This window comes from Strongylocentrotus purpuratus, unplaced genomic scaffold, assembly GCF_000002235.5.
Source record: "Strongylocentrotus purpuratus isolate Spur 01 unplaced genomic scaffold, Spur_5.0 spur5_scaffold_20, whole genome shotgun sequence".
In the NCBI taxonomy this organism is placed as follows: Eukaryota; Metazoa; Echinodermata; class Echinoidea; order Camarodonta; family Strongylocentrotidae; genus Strongylocentrotus; species Strongylocentrotus purpuratus.
The window spans coordinates 17,502,400-17,522,609 of record NW_022145606.1 but is presented as its reverse complement, the minus strand read 5'-3'; the positions used below and the strand labels follow the sequence as shown (position 1 = coordinate 17,522,609).

Below are 20,210 nucleotides of genomic sequence, written 5' to 3'. Positions count from 1 at the left end.
ATGGAAATTCATTTTCCTTAAAATAGATCCAACATTACTTATTCGGTCTTGTTTAAAGTTTGAATGTTTTTTGTTTTTTCGGGGGTTGGGGATGGGGATGGGGGGTCAAAATAGTTGAATTGTAGTAAGAAATGAAATAAAATAACAAAATAAATAAGTTAAAAAACAATGAAATAAATTAAAAATTATCAAAACAATAGATAACATAAGGAATAAGCTGGCTCTTTCTCATTTTTAACCAATAGTAATCTATTATTAGTAGTAGTATTATTCGATCATATTCATTGAGCGTCTTTCCCCAGTGATTATCATGCTTCATTTGTTTAATGTTTATGTCATTATCTTATCAAAGAAACATAATGGGCTTAATAAGGTAAATATGTATTATATATCTTTACTGTTTTTCTCTTCTTAGACTACCCCAGTGAATATTGGTCTGAATATTCATCGTTCAGCTGTAAGTTAATTATGCCATGAGATTGCACTGGTTATATTATTAACAAAGATGACGCATGCACTTGATTTGTGTACATTGTCATGTACAAAGTATGGAATTACTACAAGACTACACTACAAATGGTAGATGTTAGTCTTAGGGAAAAGTTGGTTTATATATTATATTGCATGTAGATTTTGTCAAGTGGTTATCAAACTTCCTTTGCATATTTTGGAGCGATTTTCGGGCTGATATGCAAAGACAAAACTTTGAAGAAAAAAAAAATGAAAATCGGACCTACAGTAAAAGTCACGTGACCTTATGTCTTTGCATATCAGCCCGAAAATCGCTAATTTTTGTGATTTTTTAACAAAACATATGGAAATTAATTTTTCCTACAAATAGATGAAACATTATTTATTGGGTCTTGTTTAAAGTTTAGATGGTTATTTGGGGGTCAAAATAGTTGAATTGTATTAAGAAATGAAATAAAACAACAAAATAAATAAAATAAATGAGTTAAAAAACAATGAAATAAATTAGAAATTATTAAAACAATAGATAACATAAGGAATAAGCTGGCTATTCCTAATTTTTAACCACTAGTATTCTATTATTAGTAGTAGTATTATTCGATCATATTCATCGAGCGTCTTTCCCCAGTGATTATCATGCTTCTCTTGTTTAATTTTACGTCATTATCTTATCAAAGAAACATAATGGGCTTAATAAGGTAAACATGTATTATATATCTTTACTGTTTTACTCTTCTTAGACTACCCCAGTGAATATTGGTCTGAATATTCATCGTTCAGCGGTAAGTTAATTATGCCATGAGATGGCACTGGTTATATCATTAACAAAGATGACACATGCACGTGATTTGTGTACATTGTCATGTACAAAGTTTGGAATTACTACAAGACTACACTACAAATGGTATATGTTAGTCTTAGGGAAAAGTTGGTTTATATATTATATTGCATGTGGATTTTGTCAAGTGGTTATCAAACTTCCTTTGCATATTTTGGAGCGATTTTCGGGCTGATATGCAAAGACAAAACTTTAAAGAAAAAAAAGTGAAAATCGGACCTACAGTACAAGGTCACGTGACCTTATGTCTTTGCCTGTCAGCCCGAAAATCGTTCATTTTTGTGATTTGTTTACAAAACATATGGAAATTCATTTTTCCTAAAAATAGATCAAACATTACTTATTCGGTCTTGTTTTAAGTTTAGATGGTTATTTGGGGGTCAAAATAGTTGATTTGTAGTAAGAAATGAAATAAAAGAACAAAATAAATGAAATAAATAAGTTAAAAACCAATGAAATACATTAGAAATTGTCAAAATAATGGATAACATGAGGAATAAGCTGGCTCTTCCTAATTTTTAACCATTAGTAATCTGTTATTAGTAGTAGTATTATTCGATCATATTCATTGAGCGTCTTTCCCTAGTGATTATCATGCTTTTCTTGTTTAATGTTTATGTCATTATCTTATCAAAGAAACATAATGGGCTTAATAAGGTAAATATGTATTATATATCTTTACTGTTTTTCTCTTTTTAGACTACCCCAGTGAATATTGGTCTGATTATTCATCGTTCAGCGGTAAGTTAATTATGCCATGAAATTGCACTGGTTATATTATTAACAAAGATGACACATGCACGTGATTTGTGTACATTGTCATGTACAAAATTTGGCATTACCACAAGACTACACTAAAAATGGTAGATGTTAGTTTTAGGGAAAAGTAGGTATATATATTATATTGCGTGTGTATTTTGTCAAGTGGTTATCAACTTCCTTTGCATATTTTGGATATTTCATCTTAAAATGCCAACTTAACCCTATTAAGGCCGGGGAGCCTTTATGCCCCCCAGCCCCCCCCCCCCTCCACTATTTTTGTTTGATTGTTCGAGAACGCATATGGATGGCGCCCCGCCGTTTGCTGACTTTTTTCTTTCGAGTCTTGCGCAACTTTAAAAAAAAAATGAAAATCGGACCTACATTACAAGGTCACGTGACCTTACGTTTTTGCATGTCAGCCCGAAAATCGCTCATTTTTGTGATTTGTTTACAAAACATATGGAAATTCTTTTTTCCTAAAAATAGATCAAACATTACTTATTGGGTCTTGTTTAAAGTTTGAATGTTTTTCGTTTGTTTCGGGGGTGGGGATTGGGGGGGGGGGGGTCAAATTAGTTGAGTTGTAGTAAGAAATGAAATAAAACAACAAAATAAATAAAATAAATAAGTTTTAAAAAAATGGAATACATAAGAAATTATCAAATCAATAAATAACATAAAGAATAAGCTGGCTCTTTCTCATTTTTAACCAATAGTAATTTATTATTAGTAGTAGTATTATTCGATCATATTCATTGAGCGTCTTTCCCCAGTGATTATCATGCTTCTCTTGTTTAATTTTTACGTCATTATCTTATCAAAGAAACATAATGGGCTTAATAAGGTAAACATGTATTATATATCTTTACTGTTTTACTCTTCTTAGACTACCCCAGTGAATATTGGTCTGAATATTCATCGTTCAGCGGTAAGTTAATTATGCCATGAGATGGCACTGGTTATATCATTAACAAAGATGACACATGCACGTGATTTGTGTACATTGTCATGTACAAAGTTTGGAATTACTACAAGACTACACTACAAATGGTAGATGTTAGTCTTAGGGAAAAGTTGGTTTATATATTATATTGCATGTGGACTTTGTCAAGTGGTTATCAAACTTCCTTTGCATATTTTGGAGCGATTTTCGGGCTGATATGCAAAGAAAAAACTTTTTTTTTAAATATGAAAATCGGACCTACAGTACAAGGTCACGTGACCTTATGTCTTTGCCTGTCAGCCCGAAAATCGTTCATTTTTGTGATTTGTTTACAAAACATATGGAAATTCATTTTTCCTAAAAATAGATCAAACATTACTTATTCGGTCTTGTTTAAAGTTTAGATGGTTATTTGGGGGTCAAAATAGTTGATTTGTAGTAAGAAATGAAATAAAAGAACAAAATAAATGAAATAAATAAGTTAAAAACCAATGAAATACATTAGAAATTGTCAAAACAATGGATAACATAAGGAATAAGCTGGCTCTTCCTAATTTTTAACCATTAGTAATCTGTTATTAGTAGTAGTATTATTCGATCATATTCATTGAGCGTCTTTCCCTAGTGATTATCATGCTTTTCTTGTTTAATGTTTATGTCATTATCTTATCAAAGAAACATAATGGGCTTAATAAGGTAAATATGTATTATATATCTTTACTGTTTTTCTCTTTTTAGACTACCCCAGTGAATATTGGTCTGATTATTCATCGTTCAGCGGTAAGTTAATTATGCCATGAAATTGCACTGGTTATATTATTAACAAAGATGACACATGCACGTGATTTGTGTACATTGTCATGTACAAAATTTGGCATTACCACAAGACTACACTAAAAATGGTAGATGTTAGTTTTAGGGAAAAGTAGGTATATATATTATATTGCGTGTGTATTTTGTCAAGTGGTTATCAACTTCCTTTGCATATTTTGGATATTTCATCTTAAAATGCCAACTTAACCCTATTAAGGCCGGGGAGCCTTTATGCCCCCCAGCCCCCCCCCCCTCCACTATTTTTGTTTGATTGTTCGAGAACGCATATGGATGGCGCCCCGCCGTTTGCTGACTTTTTTCTTTCGAGTCTTGCGCAACTTTAAAAAAAAAATGAAAATCGGACCTACATTACAAGGTCACGTGACCTTACGTTTTTGCATGTCAGCCCGAAAATCGCTCATTTTTGTGATTTGTTTACAAAACATATGGAAATTCTTTTTTCCTAAAAATAGATCAAACATTACTTATTGGGTCTTGTTTAAAGTTTGAATGTTTTTCGTTTGTTTCGGGGGTGGGGATTGGGGGGGGGGGTCAAATTAGTTGAGTTGTAGTAAGAAATGAAATAAAACAACAAAATAAATAAAATAAATAAGTTTTCAAAAAATGGAATACATAAGAAATTATCAAATCAATAAATAACATAAAGAATAAGCTGGCTCTTTCTCATTTTTAACCAATAGTAATTTATTATTAGTAGTAGTATTATTCGATCATATTCATTGAGCGTCTTTCCCCAGTGATTATCATGCTTCTCTTGTTTAATTTTTACGTCATTATCTTATCAAAGAAACATAATGGGCTTAATAAGGTAAACATGTATTATATATCTTTACTGTTTTACTCTTCTTAGACTACCCCAGTGAATATTGGTCTGAATATTCATCGTTCAGCGGTAAGTTAATTATGCCATGAGATGGCACTGGTTATATCATTAACAAAGATGACACATGCACGTGATTTGTGTACATTGTCATGTACAAAGTTTGGAATTACTACAAGACTACACTACAAATGGTAGATGTTAGTCTTAGGGAAAAGTTGGTTTATATATTATATTGCATGTGGATTTTGTCAAGTGGTTATCAAACTTCCTTTGCATATTTTGGAGCGATTTTCGGGCTGATATGCAAAGAAAAAACTTTTTTTTTTAAATATGAAAATCGGACCTACAGTACAAGGTCACGTGACCTTATGTCTTTGCCTGTCAGCCCGAAAATCGTTCATTTTTGTGATTTGTTTACAAAACATATGGAAATTCATTTTTCCTAAAAATAGATCAAACATTACTTATTCGGTCTTGTTTTAAGTTTAGATGGTTATTTGGGGGTCAAAATAGTTGATTTGTAGTAAGAAATGAAATAAAAGAACAAAATAAATGAAATAAATAAGTTAAAAACCAATGAAATACATTAGAAATTGTCAAAATAATGGATAACATGAGGAATAAGCTGGCTCTTCCTAATTTTTAACCATTAGTAATCTGTTATTAGTAGTAGTATTATTCGATCATATTCATTGAGCGTCTTTCCCTAGTGATTATCATGCTTTTCTTGTTTAATGTTTATGTCATTATCTTATCAAAGAAACATAATGGGCTTAATAAGGTAAATATGTATTATATATCTTTACTGTTTTTCTCTTTTTAGACTACCCCAGTGAATATTGGTCTGATTATTCATCGTTCAGCGGTAAGTTAATTATGCCATGAAATTGCACTGGTTATATTATTAACAAAGATGACACATGCACGTGATTTGTGTACATTGTCATGTACAAAATTTGGCATTACCACAAGACTACACTAAAAATGGTAGATGTTAGTTTTAGGGAAAAGTAGGTATATATATTATATTGCGTGTGTATTTTGTCAAGTGGTTATCAACTTCCTTTGCATATTTTGGATATTTCATCTTAAAATGCCAACTTAACCCTATTAAGGCCGGGGAGCCTTTATGCCCCCCAGCCCCCCCCCTCCACTATTTTTGTTTGATTGTTCGAGAACGCATATGGATGGCGCCCCGCCGTTTGCTGACTTTTTTCTTTCGAGTCTTGCGCAACTTTAAAAAAAAAATGAAAATCGGACCTACATTACAAGGTCACGTGACCTTACGTTTTTGCATGTCAGCCCGAAAATCGCTCATTTTTGTGATTTGTTTACAAAACATATGGAAATTCTTTTTTCCTAAAAATAGATCAAACATTACTTATTGGGTCTTGTTTAAAGTTTGAATGTTTTTCGTTTGTTTCGGGGGTGGGGATTGGGGGGGGGGGGTCAAATTAGTTGAGTTGTAGTAAGAAATGAAATAAAACAACAAAATAAATAAAATAAATAAGTTTTAAAAAAATGGAATACATAAGAAATTATCAAATCAATAAATAACATAAAGAATAAGCTGGCTCTTTCTCATTTTTAACCAATAGTAATTTATTATTAGTAGTAGTATTATTCGATCATATTCATTGAGCGTCTTTCCCCAGTGATTATCATGCTTCTCTTGTTTAATTTTTACGTCATTATCTTATCAAAGAAACATAATGGGCTTAATAAGGTAAACATGTATTATATATCTTTACTGTTTTACTCTTCTTAGACTACCCCAGTGAATATTGGTCTGAATATTCATCGTTCAGCGGTAAGTTAATTATGCCATGAGATGGCACTGGTTATATCATTAACAAAGATGACACATGCACGTGATTTGTGTACATTGTCATGTACAAAGTTTGGAATTACTACAAGACTACACTACAAATGGTAGATGTTAGTCTTAGGGAAAAGTTGGTTTATATATTATATTGCATGTGGATTTTGTCAAGTGGTTATCAAACTTCCTTTGCATATTTTGGAGCGATTTTCGGGCTGATATGCAAAGAAAAAACTTTTTTTTTTAAATATGAAAATCGGACCTACAGTACAAGGTCACGTGACCTTATGTCTTTGCCTGTCAGCCCGAAAATCGTTCATTTTTGTGATTTGTTTACAAAACATATGGAAATTCATTTTTCCTAAAAATAGATCAAACATTACTTATTCGGTCTTGTTTAAAGTTTAGATGGTTATTTGGGGGTCAAAATAGTTGATTTGTAGTAAGAAATGAAATAAAAGAACAAAATAAATGAAATAAATGAGTTAAAAACCAATGAAATACATTAGAAATTGTCAAAATAATGGATAACATGAGGAATAAGCTGGCTCTTCCTAATTTTTAACCATTAGTAATCTGTTATTAGTAGTAGTATTATTCGATCATATTCATTGAGCGTCTTTCCCTAGTGATTATCATGCTTTTCTTGTTTAATGTTTATGTCATTATCTTATCAAAGAAACATAATGGGCTTAATAAGGTAAATATGTATTATATATCTTTACTGTTTTTCTCTTTTTAGACTACCCCAGTGAATATTGGTCTGATTATTCATCGTTCAGCGGTAAGTTAATTATGCCATGAAATTGCACTGGTTATATTATTAACAAAGATGACACATGCACGTGATTTGTGTACATTGTCATGTACAAAATTTGGCATTACCACAAGACTACACTAAAAATGGTAGATGTTAGTTTTAGGGAAAAGTAGGTATATATATTATATTGCGTGTGTATTTTGTCAAGTGGTTATCAACTTCCTTTGCATATTTTGGATATTTCATCTTAAAATGCCAACTTAACCCTATTAAGGCCGGGGAGCCTTTATGCCCCCCAGCCCCCCCCCCTCTACTATTTTTGTTTGATTGTTCGAGAACGCATATGGATGGCGCCCCGCCGTTTGCTGACTTTTTTCTTTCGAGTCTTGCGCAACTTTAAAAAAAAAATGAAAATCGGACCTACATTACAAGGTCACGTGACCTTACGTTTTTGCATGTCAGCCCGAAAATCGCTCATTTTTGTGATTTGTTTACAAAACATATGGAAATTCTTTTTTCCTAAAAATAGATCAAACATTACTTATTGGGTCTTGTTTAAAGTTTGAATGTTTTTCGTTTGTTTCGGGGGTGGGGATTGGGGGGGGGGGGGTCAAATTAGTTGAGTTGTAGTAAGAAATGAAATAAAACAACAAAATAAATAAAATAAATAAGTTTTCAAAAAATGGAATACATAAGAAATTATCAAATCAATAAATAACATAAAGAATAAGCTGGCTCTTTCTCATTTTTAACCAATAGTAATTTATTATTAGTAGTAGTATTATTCGATCATATTCATTGAGCGTCTTTCCCCAGTGATTATCATGCTTCTCTTGTTTAATTTTTACGTCATTATCTTATCAAAGAAACATAATGGGCTTAATAAGGTAAACATGTATTATATATCTTTACTGTTTTACTCTTCTTAGACTACCCCAGTGAATATTGGTCTGAATATTCATCGTTCAGCGGTAAGTTAATTATGCCATGAGATGGCACTGGTTATATCATTAACAAAGATGACACATGCACGTGATTTGTGTACATTGTCATGTACAAAGTTTGGAATTACTACAAGACTACACTACAAATGGTAGATGTTAGTCTTAGGGAAAAGTTGGTTTATATATTATATTGCATGTGGATTTTGTCAAGTGGTTATCAAACTTCCTTTGCATATTTTGGAGCGATTTTCGGGCTGATATGCAAAGAAAAAACTTTTTTTTTTAAATATGAAAATCGGACCTACAGTACAAGGTCACGTGACCTTATGTCTTTGCCTGTCAGCCCGAAAATCGTTCATTTTTGTGATTTGTTTACAAAACATATGGAAATTCATTTTTCCTAAAAATAGATCAAACATTACTTATTCGGTCTTGTTTAAAGTTTAGATGGTTATTTGGGGGTCAAAATAGTTGATTTGTAGTAAGAAATGAAATAAAAGAACAAAATAAATGAAATAAATAAGTTAAAAACCAATGAAATACATTAGAAATTGTCAAAATAATGGATAACATGAGGAATAAGCTGGCTCTTCCTAACTTTTAACCATTAGTAATCTGTTATTAGTAGTAGTATTATTCGATCATATTCATTGAGCGTCTTTCCCTAGTGATTATCATGCTTTTCTTGTTTAATGTTTATGTCATTATCTTATCAAAGAAACATAATGGGCTTAATAAGGTAAATATGTATTATATATCTTTACTGTTTTTCTCTTTTTAGACTACCCCAGTGAATATTGGTCTGATTATTCATCGTTCAGCGGTAAGTTAATTATGCCATGAAATTGCACTGGTTATATTATTAACAAAGATGACACATGCACGTGATTTGTGTACATTGTCATGTACAAAATTTGGCATTACCACAAGACTACACTAAAAATGGTAGATGTTAGTTTTAGGGAAAAGTAGGTATATATATTATATTGCGTGTGTATTTTGTCAAGTGGTTATCAACTTCCTTTGCATATTTTGGATATTTCATCTTAAAATGCCAACTTAACCCTATTAAGGCCGGGGAGCCTTTATGCCCCCCAGCCCCCCCCCCCCCCTCCACTATTTTTGTTTGATTGTTCGAGAACGCATATGGATGGCGCCCCGCCGTTTGCTGACTTTTTTCTTTCGAGTCTTGCGCAACTTTAAAAAAAAAATGAAAATCGGACCTACATTACAAGGTCACGTGACCTTACGTTTTTGCATGTCAGCCCGAAAATCGCTCATTTTTGTGATTTGTTTACAAAACATATGGAAATTCTTTTTCCTAAAAATAGATCAAACATTACTTATTGGGTCTTGTTTAAAGTTTGAATGTTTTTCGTTTGTTTCGGGGGTGGGGATTGGGGGGGGGGGTCAAATTAGTTGAGTTGTAGTAAGAAATGAAATAAAACAACAAAATAAATAAAATAAATAAGTTTTAAAAAAATGGAATACATAAGAAATTATCAAATCAATAAATAACATAAAGAATAAGCTGGCTCTTTCTCATTTTTAACCAATAGTAATTTATTATTAGTAGTAGTATTATTCGATCATATTCATTGAGCGTCTTTCCCCAGTGATTATCATGCTTCTCTTGTTTAATTTTTACGTCATTATCTTATCAAAGAAACATAATGGGCTTAATAAGGTAAACATGTATTATATATCTTTACTGTTTTACTCTTCTTAGACTACCCCAGTGAATATTGGTCTGAATATTCATCGTTCAGCGGTAAGTTAATTATGCCATGAGATGGCACTGGTTATATCATTAACAAAGATGACACATGCACGTGATTTGTGTACATTGTCATGTACAAAGTTTGGAATTACTACAAGACTACACTACAAATGGTAGATGTTAGTCTTAGGGAAAAGTTGGTTTATATATTATATTGCATGTGGATTTTGTCAAGTGGTTATCAAACTTCCTTTGCATATTTTGGAGCGATTTTCGGGCTGATATGCAAAGAAAAAACTTTTTTTTTTAAATATGAAAATCGGACCTACAGTACAAGGTCACGTGACCTTATGTCTTTGCCTGTCAGCCCGAAAATCGTTCATTTTTGTGATTTGTTTACAAAACATATGGAAATTCATTTTTCCTAAAAATAGATCAAACATTACTTATTCGGTCTTGTTTAAAGTTTAGATGGTTATTTGGGGGTCAAAATAGTTGATTTGTAGTAAGAAATGAAATAAAAGAACAAAATAAATGAAATAAATAAGTTAAAAACCAATGAAATACATTAGAAATTGTCAAAATAATGGATAACATAAGGAATAAGCTGGCTCTTCCTAATTTTTAACCATTAGTAATCTGTTATTAGTAGTAGTATTATTCGATCATATTCATTGAGCGTCTTTCCCTAGTGATTATCATGCTTTTCTTGTTTAATGTTTATGTCATTATCTTATCAAAGAAACATAATGGGCTTAATAAGGTAAATATGTATTATATATCTTTACTGTTTTTCTCTTCTTAGACTATCCCAGTGAATATTGGTCTGATTATTCATCGTTCAGCTGTAAGTTTATTATGCCATGAGATTGCACTGGTTATATTATTAACAAAGATGACACATGCACGTGATTTGTGTACATTGTCACGTACAAAGTTTGGAATTACCACAAGACTACACTACAAATGCTAGATGTTAGTCTTAGAGAAAAGTTGGTTTATATATTATATTGCATGTGGATTTTGTCAAGTGGTTATCAAACTTCCTTTGCATATTTTGGAGCGATTTTCGGGCTGATATGCAAAGACAAAACTTAAAAAAAAAAAAAAAAATGAAAATCGGGCCTACAGTACAAGGTCACATGACCTTATGTCTTTGCATATCAGCCCGAAAATCGCTAATTTTTGTGATTTTTTAACAAAACATATGGAAATTCATTTTTCCTAAAAATAGATCAAACATTACTTATTGGGTCTTGTTAAAAGTTTAGATGGTTATTTGGGGGTCAAAATAGTTGAATTGTCGTAAGAAATGAAATAAAACAACAAAATAAATAAAATAAATAAGTTAAAAAACAATGAAATAAATTAGAAATTATCAAAACAATAGATAACATGAGGAATAAGCTGGCTCTTCGTAATTTTTAACCAATAGTATTCTATTATTAGTAGTAGTATTATTCGATCATATTCATTGAGCGTCTTTCCCCAGTGATTATCATGCTTAATAAGGTTAACATGTATTATATATCTTTACTGTTTTACTCTTCTTAGACTACCCCAGTGAATATTGGTCTGAATATTCATCGTTCAGCGGTAAGTTAATTATGCCATGAGATTGCACTGGTTATATTATTAACAAAGATGACACATGCACGTGATTTGTGTACATTGTCATGTACAAAGTTTGGCATTACCACAAGACTACACTACAAATGGTAGATGTTAGTCTTAGGGAAAAGTTGGTTTATATATTATATTGCATGTGGATTTTGTCAAGTGGTTATTAAACTTCCTCTGCATATTTTGGATATATCATCTTAAAATGCCAACTTAACCGTATTAAGGCCGGGGAGCCTTTATGCCCCCCAGCCCCCCCTCCACTATTTTTGTTTGATTGTTCGAGAACGCATATGGATGGCGCCCCGCCGTTTGCTGACTTTTTTCTTTCGAGTCTTGCGCAACTTAAAAAAAAAAAAAATGAAAAATGAAAATCGGACCTACAGTACAAGGTCACGTGACCTTATGTCTTTGCCTGTCAGCCCGAAAATCGCTCATTTTTGTGATTTGTGTACAAAACATGAGGAAATGTCATTTTTCCTAAAAATAGATCAAACATTACTTATTGGGTCTTGTTTAAAGTTTAAATGTTTTTTTTTTGGGGGGGGTCAAAATAGTTGAATTGTAGTAAGAGGTGTTGTGGTCGAGTGGATACGTCGCCGAACTGTCGATCACAAAGTCCGCGGTTCGAGTCCCGCCGCTGCACTAATGTCCTTTGGCAAGACATTGATCTACATTTGCCACACCCCACCCAGGTGAAGTGAATGGGTACCTGGTAGGAATTTATTCCTTGAAACGCAGCGCGCGTAACAGCTGTACTGCTAAAGCCAGGGTAATTATGCTGCATTATTGTAGAGCGCTTAAAGACTTCTGACAAAGTAAGTGTTAGGCGCTATATAAGCACTGTAATTATTATTATTATTATTATTATTAAGAAATGCAATAAAACAACAAAACAAATGAAATAAATAAGAACCTTTGGTAGATTTGTGTTTAAATGCGGCATATAAAAGGGATATCGACTGCTTTAAAGGGATTGTTTAAGAATGTTGAATCTGAGATGCACGGCCCTACGTGTTATTAGTGTCTGTGATATGGTGTTATATTGAAGCCCTAAAAAAATTGCGCTTCAAAATGATCAAGAAGTGTCTAAAAAGAGTAAAAATCTTTGAGTCACCGGTTTCACTATATTCGTATTCCTCAATATTTTGTAGTATTATGAAAACCGTTTGGCAAACGCAAAATTTCGATTTTCAATCATAAATATCTTGATCTTCAGACAGGCGATCGGCTTGTAAAAGTCATGGGGTTCTTGACTGACCTAAAGGTTTATAAATATCATTGCAGCGTGAGCTTAATCAAGGATTTTGTAAAGGATCTAAGTTACCGGATCCCTTCATACTTTAGGACTGGCTGTTTTATACTGGCTCTCGGGGAATTTGCCTCCGCTGCTATCACCCTTCGGCGCGCCACCTCTCTATAATATGGATGTGTTGTCATATTAGACCTACGTACTAGTCTCGTTATCATACTGATCTTACTACTAAAACACTTTCATATTTGTGAAGGTTGTTCGCCCGATGACTTCCAATGTTGGGACGGTTCGTGTATACCCGGTTACTGGCATTGCGATAATATTCCAGACTGTTCAAATCAGGAGGATGAAGCTAATTGCGATGGTGAGTTTATCGTAAGATCAAATTATACAAGTATAGTGCAGCTGCCTACCGTTTGAAAAGCTTGTGTTAGGCATTTTGATATTAATGCAAGCTTAGTTCAATAATGGTTATTAATGGTTCTATTGAAGTTTTCTTCTTTTCATATGCAGAGTAACTGTCGTACTCTGGTGAGTTAATTTCGCGATAGTAATATCAACATTGCTCCATTCATCTTGAAATTCAGAGATGAAGCTTAACCCACTGATGAAATATCCCACATTTGTTCCTTGAATCTGATAATCTGATTCATAGTATCAACAACAAAAATAACATCATCATGCACCACGATGCACTGGCCGACGAATGAAATATTCCCCAAATATTCCAAGTAAAGTTTAATGTTATATGATTAACTAATTATTTTTATAAAAGTGTTAACACACGCGCATGCGCACTCATATATATATGTATAGTTATGTATGTGTGTGTGTGTGTGTGTGTATAATGACGCAAATGGCACATGTTCTACTGCTAAAATCAAGAACATGTTCTTCTCCTTTCAAATAGAGACACTCGAAAATAATTATATGACAGGAAAATATGATATCCATACGAAGTAGTTCTGTAGAAAATTAGGAGCCGATGTACGCGACATGTTAAGGTACCCTGCCATTTATAATTCATTACAGTAAAGAAGGATTTTAAATGTTTATATTATAACAAGTTATTTTTGAAACGAAGTTTGACATCACTATAAGAACCTTTTAGCTATAGTCAAATGATAATCTGAGTGAATATTTTGAATTTCATATTTTTATTTTCAGACTACAATTCGTATGATTCTGGTAAGATAATTTCGTGTTTATAGCGTAGGGGAAAGTGGGGCATAATGGAACACTTAATTTCAAACTTGCAATATGACGTCATCAACGTCACAAAAACAGTAAACATAACAGTTTCAGATAGATGTTGTATGCACTTTATTATGTCGACGAAAAACCGACAAAAACCACTGCAAAATTGCAGAGAAACTCGAAACGAATTTTACAAAAGAAAAATCCAACTTGCCCCATCCCTGAGGCATAATGGCACTCCCCCCCCCCCCCCCTGGGGCAAAATGGATCTACGAATCCGTATTGCCCCATCAGAACTCTAACGTTCTATATTGAGTAATGTACCTAAAGTAATTTTAAGCAAACTTGGTGGGCAGAGCTGCATAATGAAAGCCTATAGTAGTTTCAAACATTTATGGGGCAAAACTGGAAAGGTAATCGTAATAAAGCCTGATTTAAAACTAGAAAATGTAGACTTGTAAAATGTGCATTACACTCTCAATTTCTTAGACTGGAATCTGGGTCACATTTTCGTTCTGATACAACCATTAGTCACGTAAACCAACTGCTAGGCACATACTTTGAATTCAGCTAACTTATACATCTAAAACTGGCTGGGAAACTAAAACAACTATCAATTTGTTTTATGAACCAACTACTTTCAGAATGGAACATGAAACATTGGTAAACAGGCCCCTATAAAAAGGGCGAAAACAGTATTTTGTTTATTTTTGTGAATTATTTTACAAGACAAAACAAAATTAGTAATGTTGATTTTTATTCCCTTTATGCATTTGTTGTCTCTGTGCTATAATGTCGCCATAATTAAAGCACCTACTGGCTCAACAATGAATGATATTTGGAAATAAAGAGTGGAAAACGTTAAACTTATAAAAATACAACAAGAAAATCCAAATATAATGATAAAAATACATATATGCATACACACAAGTGCACACGCACATTCACTCAACCATTCAGTCTTTAGGACCAACAGGGACACCATAACATTGGAGTAGTTTACTTTTTTACATTTCTATTTGAAGCCGTAAACCCTTGGCATTTGCTTAAGTCAAGCTTTCACAAGATATGTTATTTTCAATTGGGGTAAAATGGAACCCTGTTCCACTTTGTCCCGCACCTATATGGTCCATTTTGCCCCAATGACATATTTTTTAATAAAAGTTTGCGTAGAAAATACCTGAAGCATAGTTGGCATGCAAACAGGCGAGTCTAACGTTGATATCTTTATGATTAATATATACAAATATTTTATTAGAATCGATACCAAAATTACCAAATTTCAGCCATATGAACATCCCCTTACTTTAGATCATGAGGCTGTAATTTTTTGGATGGGATCTTACTCCGATGTGCCTCGATGTAACCGGATGAAAATTCAGTGCTGAAATTATTTTGGCATCTTCTCTTCTTCAAAGAATTTGCACAGAGGGCGACCTTTTAACATATGCTAATTTCAAAGTTTCATTTTGCCCCCCGGGTCCGTTATGCCCCACTTTCCCCTACCTTCATTGTATATGTATAAATTTAATATATAAATATGTATATATATATATATATATATATATATACATACATATATTTATAAATACATAGGTTTACATACACACACACACACATACACACACACACACACACACACATAAACATATAGATATATATCCATGTATTTATATACTGTGCTCCTTCAATCAAAATATACACGTTCGAGATCATAGCAGGTCTATCTTGCATCGCTGATTCCAGGTGATTTGTAGTATATATATCTGAATGGAATGATAGATCACAACTGTACGTACCATAGGGAAAGCTCTTTGCACCCAACAGATCCCCGTATAATAGACCAAGCGCTTTTTCAAAGGAATTTTGATAGTACTGTTGGCCTAGTTGAGTAATGGTTATTAATGAGTTTATTGATTTTTTTTTCTTATAATTTTCAGACTTCTTTTCGTACTCTGGTAAAGTCGATTTCAAGATTTTAAGATCAACATTGCTCCATTCCTCTCGAAAATGCATGATAATATTTCACAATTATTTTCTTCTTATAATTACAATTAAAATTATTAGTTTAGTTAGTTTCCTTTTTTGTTTTAACTCCTATTTTGAATATTTAACAATGTTCATTGTAGGTATTTTAGATTAATACAAATTCCGTTAACTTACGAATGTTTATAAGTTTACTAAAATGTACCTTATTTTTATTTGCAGACTACCCGCCGTACTCTGGTAAGCTTATGTCATAATATGAATATCAACATTTCCCAATTTTGCAGTAGACGTTTAAAAAAAACATAACTCATTGATTAAAAAAATATCCTTATTTGTTCCTTGAAAGAGTAAACTGTATGTATGGTATTAGAAATCGTAATAAACCTAACGCATAACGCTGCACTGGTCGATAACTGAAACCGTATAATAGACCAAGCGCTTTTTCAAAGGAATTTTGATAGTACTGTTGGCCTAGTTGAGTAATGGTTATTAATGAGTTCATTGAATTTTTGTTCTTATAATTTTCAGACTTCTTTTCGTACTCTGGTAAGATGATTTCAAGATTTTAATATCAACATTGCTCCATTCCTCTCGAAAATGCATGATAGTATTTCACAATTATTTTTTTATATTATTACAATTCACAATTTTAGTATTGTTAGTTTCCTTTTTTTGTTTTAGCTCTTATTTTGAATATTTAACAATGTTCATTGTAGGTATTTTAGATTAATGCAAAATCCGTTAACTTACGAATGTTTATAAGTTTACTAAAACGTTCCTTATTTTTATTTGCAGACTACCCGTCGTACTCTGGTAAGCTAATGTCATAATATGAATATCAATATTTCCACATTTTGCATAAAACGTTTAAAAACATAACTCATTGATAAAAAAAAATATCCTTATTTGTTCCTTGAAAGAGTAAATTGGATGTATGGTATTAGAAATCATAATAAACCTAACGCATAACGCTGCACTGGCCGATAACTGAAATCTTCTTCATATTTTCCAAATAATGTTAAATGTTATATGATTAACTAATTATTTTCATTAAAGTGTTAACACACGCGAATGCGCACGCATACACACATGTACATTAATACACCAACACACAGATATGTGTGTAATCCGCCAGCTTTAGTTTGTTCTTCTTTAATTTCAAAGGCAAAAAACAATTTTTAAATTGCTGTCATTTTTTGCTATCGTTCGCTAAAGTAATGTTTAAATGATGTATTGAATAACGTAAAATTGAATTTATCGATTTAATTTACAGACTACCCGTCGTACTCTGGTAAGTTAATTTCGTGATATGAATAGCGATATTGATATCAACATTGGTCCATTCCCACTTGAAATCAAGAGATGAAGCTTAACCTATTCATAATTTGTTCTTTGAAACTGTAATTTGGATTCATAGTATAAATGAAATGAACACCATGCACCACGATGCACTGGCCGAAGAATGAAATATTTTCAATCCCATCCAAGTATAGGATTTCCCGGCCAAATTCGCGAGTTTGTCATTCATATTAATTTGTCTTGCGTTCAAATTCGACGGTTTTAGTGCAGTCAGGTATATCTCGGGTTTATATTTCCTTTTCTAGTTTTCAAATCTATGGAATTTTCGTTAGAATCTACGTATGTTCCATTCAAATTAACGAACATTGTGCTTCTTTCGCTATTTGGTCATTCAATTTGGCGCAACACGATTTTCTGACAACGCGACGATGTACTTCTAGCATTCTAATTCATTTGTAGCATTCAAATTAACACTTTTTGCACTTAAATTTTTATGATGGTCATTATACATTTCTCGTTTATTACACACTTTTTATAGCTCATTCTTTTTCTTTCAAGATTGTTTTTTCATGTGTATTTCATCATATTTCATTTTCTTGCATCTATACACATATACTTATTAGATCTATCTGATATTCATCAGCATTTAAGTTTGATTATTAAGAAGAAAAAAACGACTTGTATCTACGGACCTGATGGTCTCGGTATATTTGTAAACGTTCATGTAAGGAAGTTGATTGTCTTATGTTTCATCATAAATTGATCATAATTTCATCATAATTTCATAATGGAAGAAGGGTACAATATTGTGACTGGTGTGGGGACTAGAGTCAACAATTTAAACATGATTCATTATTTAGCCATGTCTTTAGCCATCGATCTGCTGGCGGGCAAGTAAACTATGAAACTCTTTAAGAAAAACAGAGGGGTGTGCTGGGTATAAGAGACGATGTGAATTACTTTTGTAAAATTCCGAGTCTGTAGTAAAAGGGGGCGATTGAGGGTACCCCCACCTTTCCCGGGTATATGAACATGTCCGTGCAGAAATGCTATATCCCTTGATTTCGCCCCTTCTTTACTTTATGTCTGATTACATCCATCTGCATTGTCCTGAAAATAAATAAATGGATTAACAGCTTAGAACCCAATGACAAATCATGCATTTTAACTGCATTATTTAAAAACTGTAAAGTTTGTTGCAATTCTTCCCCCTAACATTCCTAACTTGAATAAAAATATTACGAATACGAATGACAGGTGTTAATTTGAATTCGACAAGTGAATATTAATTTGAATGCTAGTTAAGCAGTTTCTAAATTGAATGACAGATCCATGAAACCCTTCGACCAAAATCCTAAATTAAATACAAAAGCTGGAAAATTGAATGATAATTGGCATGGCAAAGCCGATCTGCGCTAACTTAAATGCAAAGAAAATGAATTCGAATGACAAACACGCGAATTTGGCCGGGAAATCCTATAATAAAATATTAAATATATATTCAATATTTTTTAAGAAAGAAGTGTTAGAACACTGACACAAAGCTTCGCCACGTATATATCTATTTATACACACACTCACACACACATATATATATATATATATATCTTTATAAACACGTGTGTGTGGGTGTGTGTTCGTGTGGGTGTGTGTTTTGTATGATGACGCAGCTGTCAAAGGACAGAAGTTTCATTACTTGTAATTTGATTCTTTTAAAAAAAAAAATTAGCTCAGACATTTCGACGATATTTACCTAGCGTCTTTTTCAAGTGATAGTAAAAAGTATCTTGTTCAATTCTTTGCCTTGTATTGGTGAACACATAACTAAAATACTTTAATATATACATTTGTGAAGGTTGTTCACCCGATGACTTCCAATGTTGGGACGGTTCGTGTATACCCGGTTACTGGTATTGCGATCAGATTCCAGACTGTTCAAATCATGAGGATGAGGCTTATTGCGATAGTGAGTGTAATATAGTTTAATTGTAGTATGCTTCTCTTTGGTGGTAAGATTCATTAGGGTACTAGCTCTAAATAGTATGCTTCTCTTTGGTGGTAAGATTCATTAGGGTGCTAGCTCTAAATAGTATGTTTCTCTTTGGTGGTAAGATTCATTAGGGTACTAGCTCTAAATAGTATGCTTCTCTTTGGTGGTAAGATTCATTAGGGTGCTAGCTCTAAATAGTATGCTTCTCTTTGGTGGTAAGATTCATTAGGGTACTAGCTCTAAATAGTATGCTTCTCTTTGGTGGTAAGATTCATTAGGGTACTAGCTCTAAATAGTATGTTTCTCTTTAGTGGTAAGATTCATTAGGGTGCTAGCTCTAAATAGTATGCTTCTCTTTGGTGGTAAGATTCATTAGGGTACTAGCTCTAAATAGTATGTTTCTCTTTGGTGGTAAGATTCATTAGGGTACTAGCTCCAAATAGTATGCTTCTCTTTGGTGGTAAGATTCATTAGGGTGCTAGCTCTAAATAGTATGCTTCTCTTTGGAGGTAAGATTCATTAGGGTACTAGCTCTAAATAGTATGCTTCTCTTTGGTGTTAAGATTCCTTAGGGTGCTAGCTCTAAATAGTATGCTTCTCTTTGGTGGTAAGATTCATTAGGGTACAAGCTCTAAATAGTATGCTTGATTTCGGTTTTCTTGTGACAAACGGGAGGTTTTTTCAAAGCTGCAGTCCAATATGAGGGCTGTATAAAGCCATACCAACAAACAGGAAAGCAAAAACATTGAAAAGTCAACCTAAGGCAAGCGCAATATAATAATTCATTTAATCTTTTGTTTGGAATTTGTTTAAAGCTTTTTTTTCCATACAGTTTCTAAAAGATATAATTGTTCGTCACGTTTGTTTTAGGTTGGAACTCTGAGTCATCATACATGGGTGAGTAAGATTAGAAAACATGCACAAATAGTTTATACAAATATTT

General features: G+C 32.6%; 1 protein-coding gene across 48 annotated transcripts in view; it reads left to right on the top strand.

The window, feature by feature from the left end:
- The window catches only part of LOC105442945, a 42,035-nt gene that overhangs the window by 9,552 nt on the left and 12,273 nt on the right, over positions 1-20,210 (top strand). For 18 of the 48 annotated variants that reach the window (XM_030992934.1, XM_030992925.1, XM_030992928.1 and 15 more), the window contains 23 exons: positions 416-457; positions 1,212-1,253; positions 2,009-2,050; positions 2,958-2,999; positions 3,753-3,794; positions 4,699-4,740; positions 5,495-5,536; positions 6,440-6,481; positions 7,236-7,277; positions 8,183-8,224; positions 8,979-9,020; positions 9,927-9,968; positions 10,723-10,764; positions 11,472-11,513; positions 13,046-13,156; positions 13,960-13,980; positions 15,930-15,947; positions 16,198-16,215; positions 16,507-16,524; positions 16,774-16,791; positions 17,252-17,269; positions 19,133-19,243; positions 20,138-20,164. In XM_030992934.1, the coding sequence (XP_030848794.1) occupies positions 416-457; positions 1,212-1,253; positions 2,009-2,050; positions 2,958-2,999; positions 3,753-3,794; positions 4,699-4,740; positions 5,495-5,536; positions 6,440-6,481; positions 7,236-7,277; positions 8,183-8,224; positions 8,979-9,020; positions 9,927-9,968; positions 10,723-10,764; positions 11,472-11,513; positions 13,046-13,156; positions 13,960-13,980; positions 15,930-15,947; positions 16,198-16,215; positions 16,507-16,524; positions 16,774-16,791; positions 17,252-17,269; positions 19,133-19,243; positions 20,138-20,164 (948 nt within the window). The remainder of the gene's footprint in view (positions 1-415; positions 458-1,211; positions 1,254-2,008; positions 2,051-2,957; positions 3,000-3,752; positions 3,795-4,698; positions 4,741-5,494; positions 5,537-6,439; positions 6,482-7,235; positions 7,278-8,182; positions 8,225-8,978; positions 9,021-9,926; positions 9,969-10,722; positions 10,765-11,471; positions 11,514-13,045; positions 13,157-13,959; positions 13,981-15,929; positions 15,948-16,197; positions 16,216-16,506; positions 16,525-16,773; positions 16,792-17,251; positions 17,270-19,132; positions 19,244-20,137; positions 20,165-20,210) is intronic. The other 30 variants (XM_030992944.1, XM_030992935.1, XM_030992908.1 and 27 more) reach the window with 29 other exon arrangements.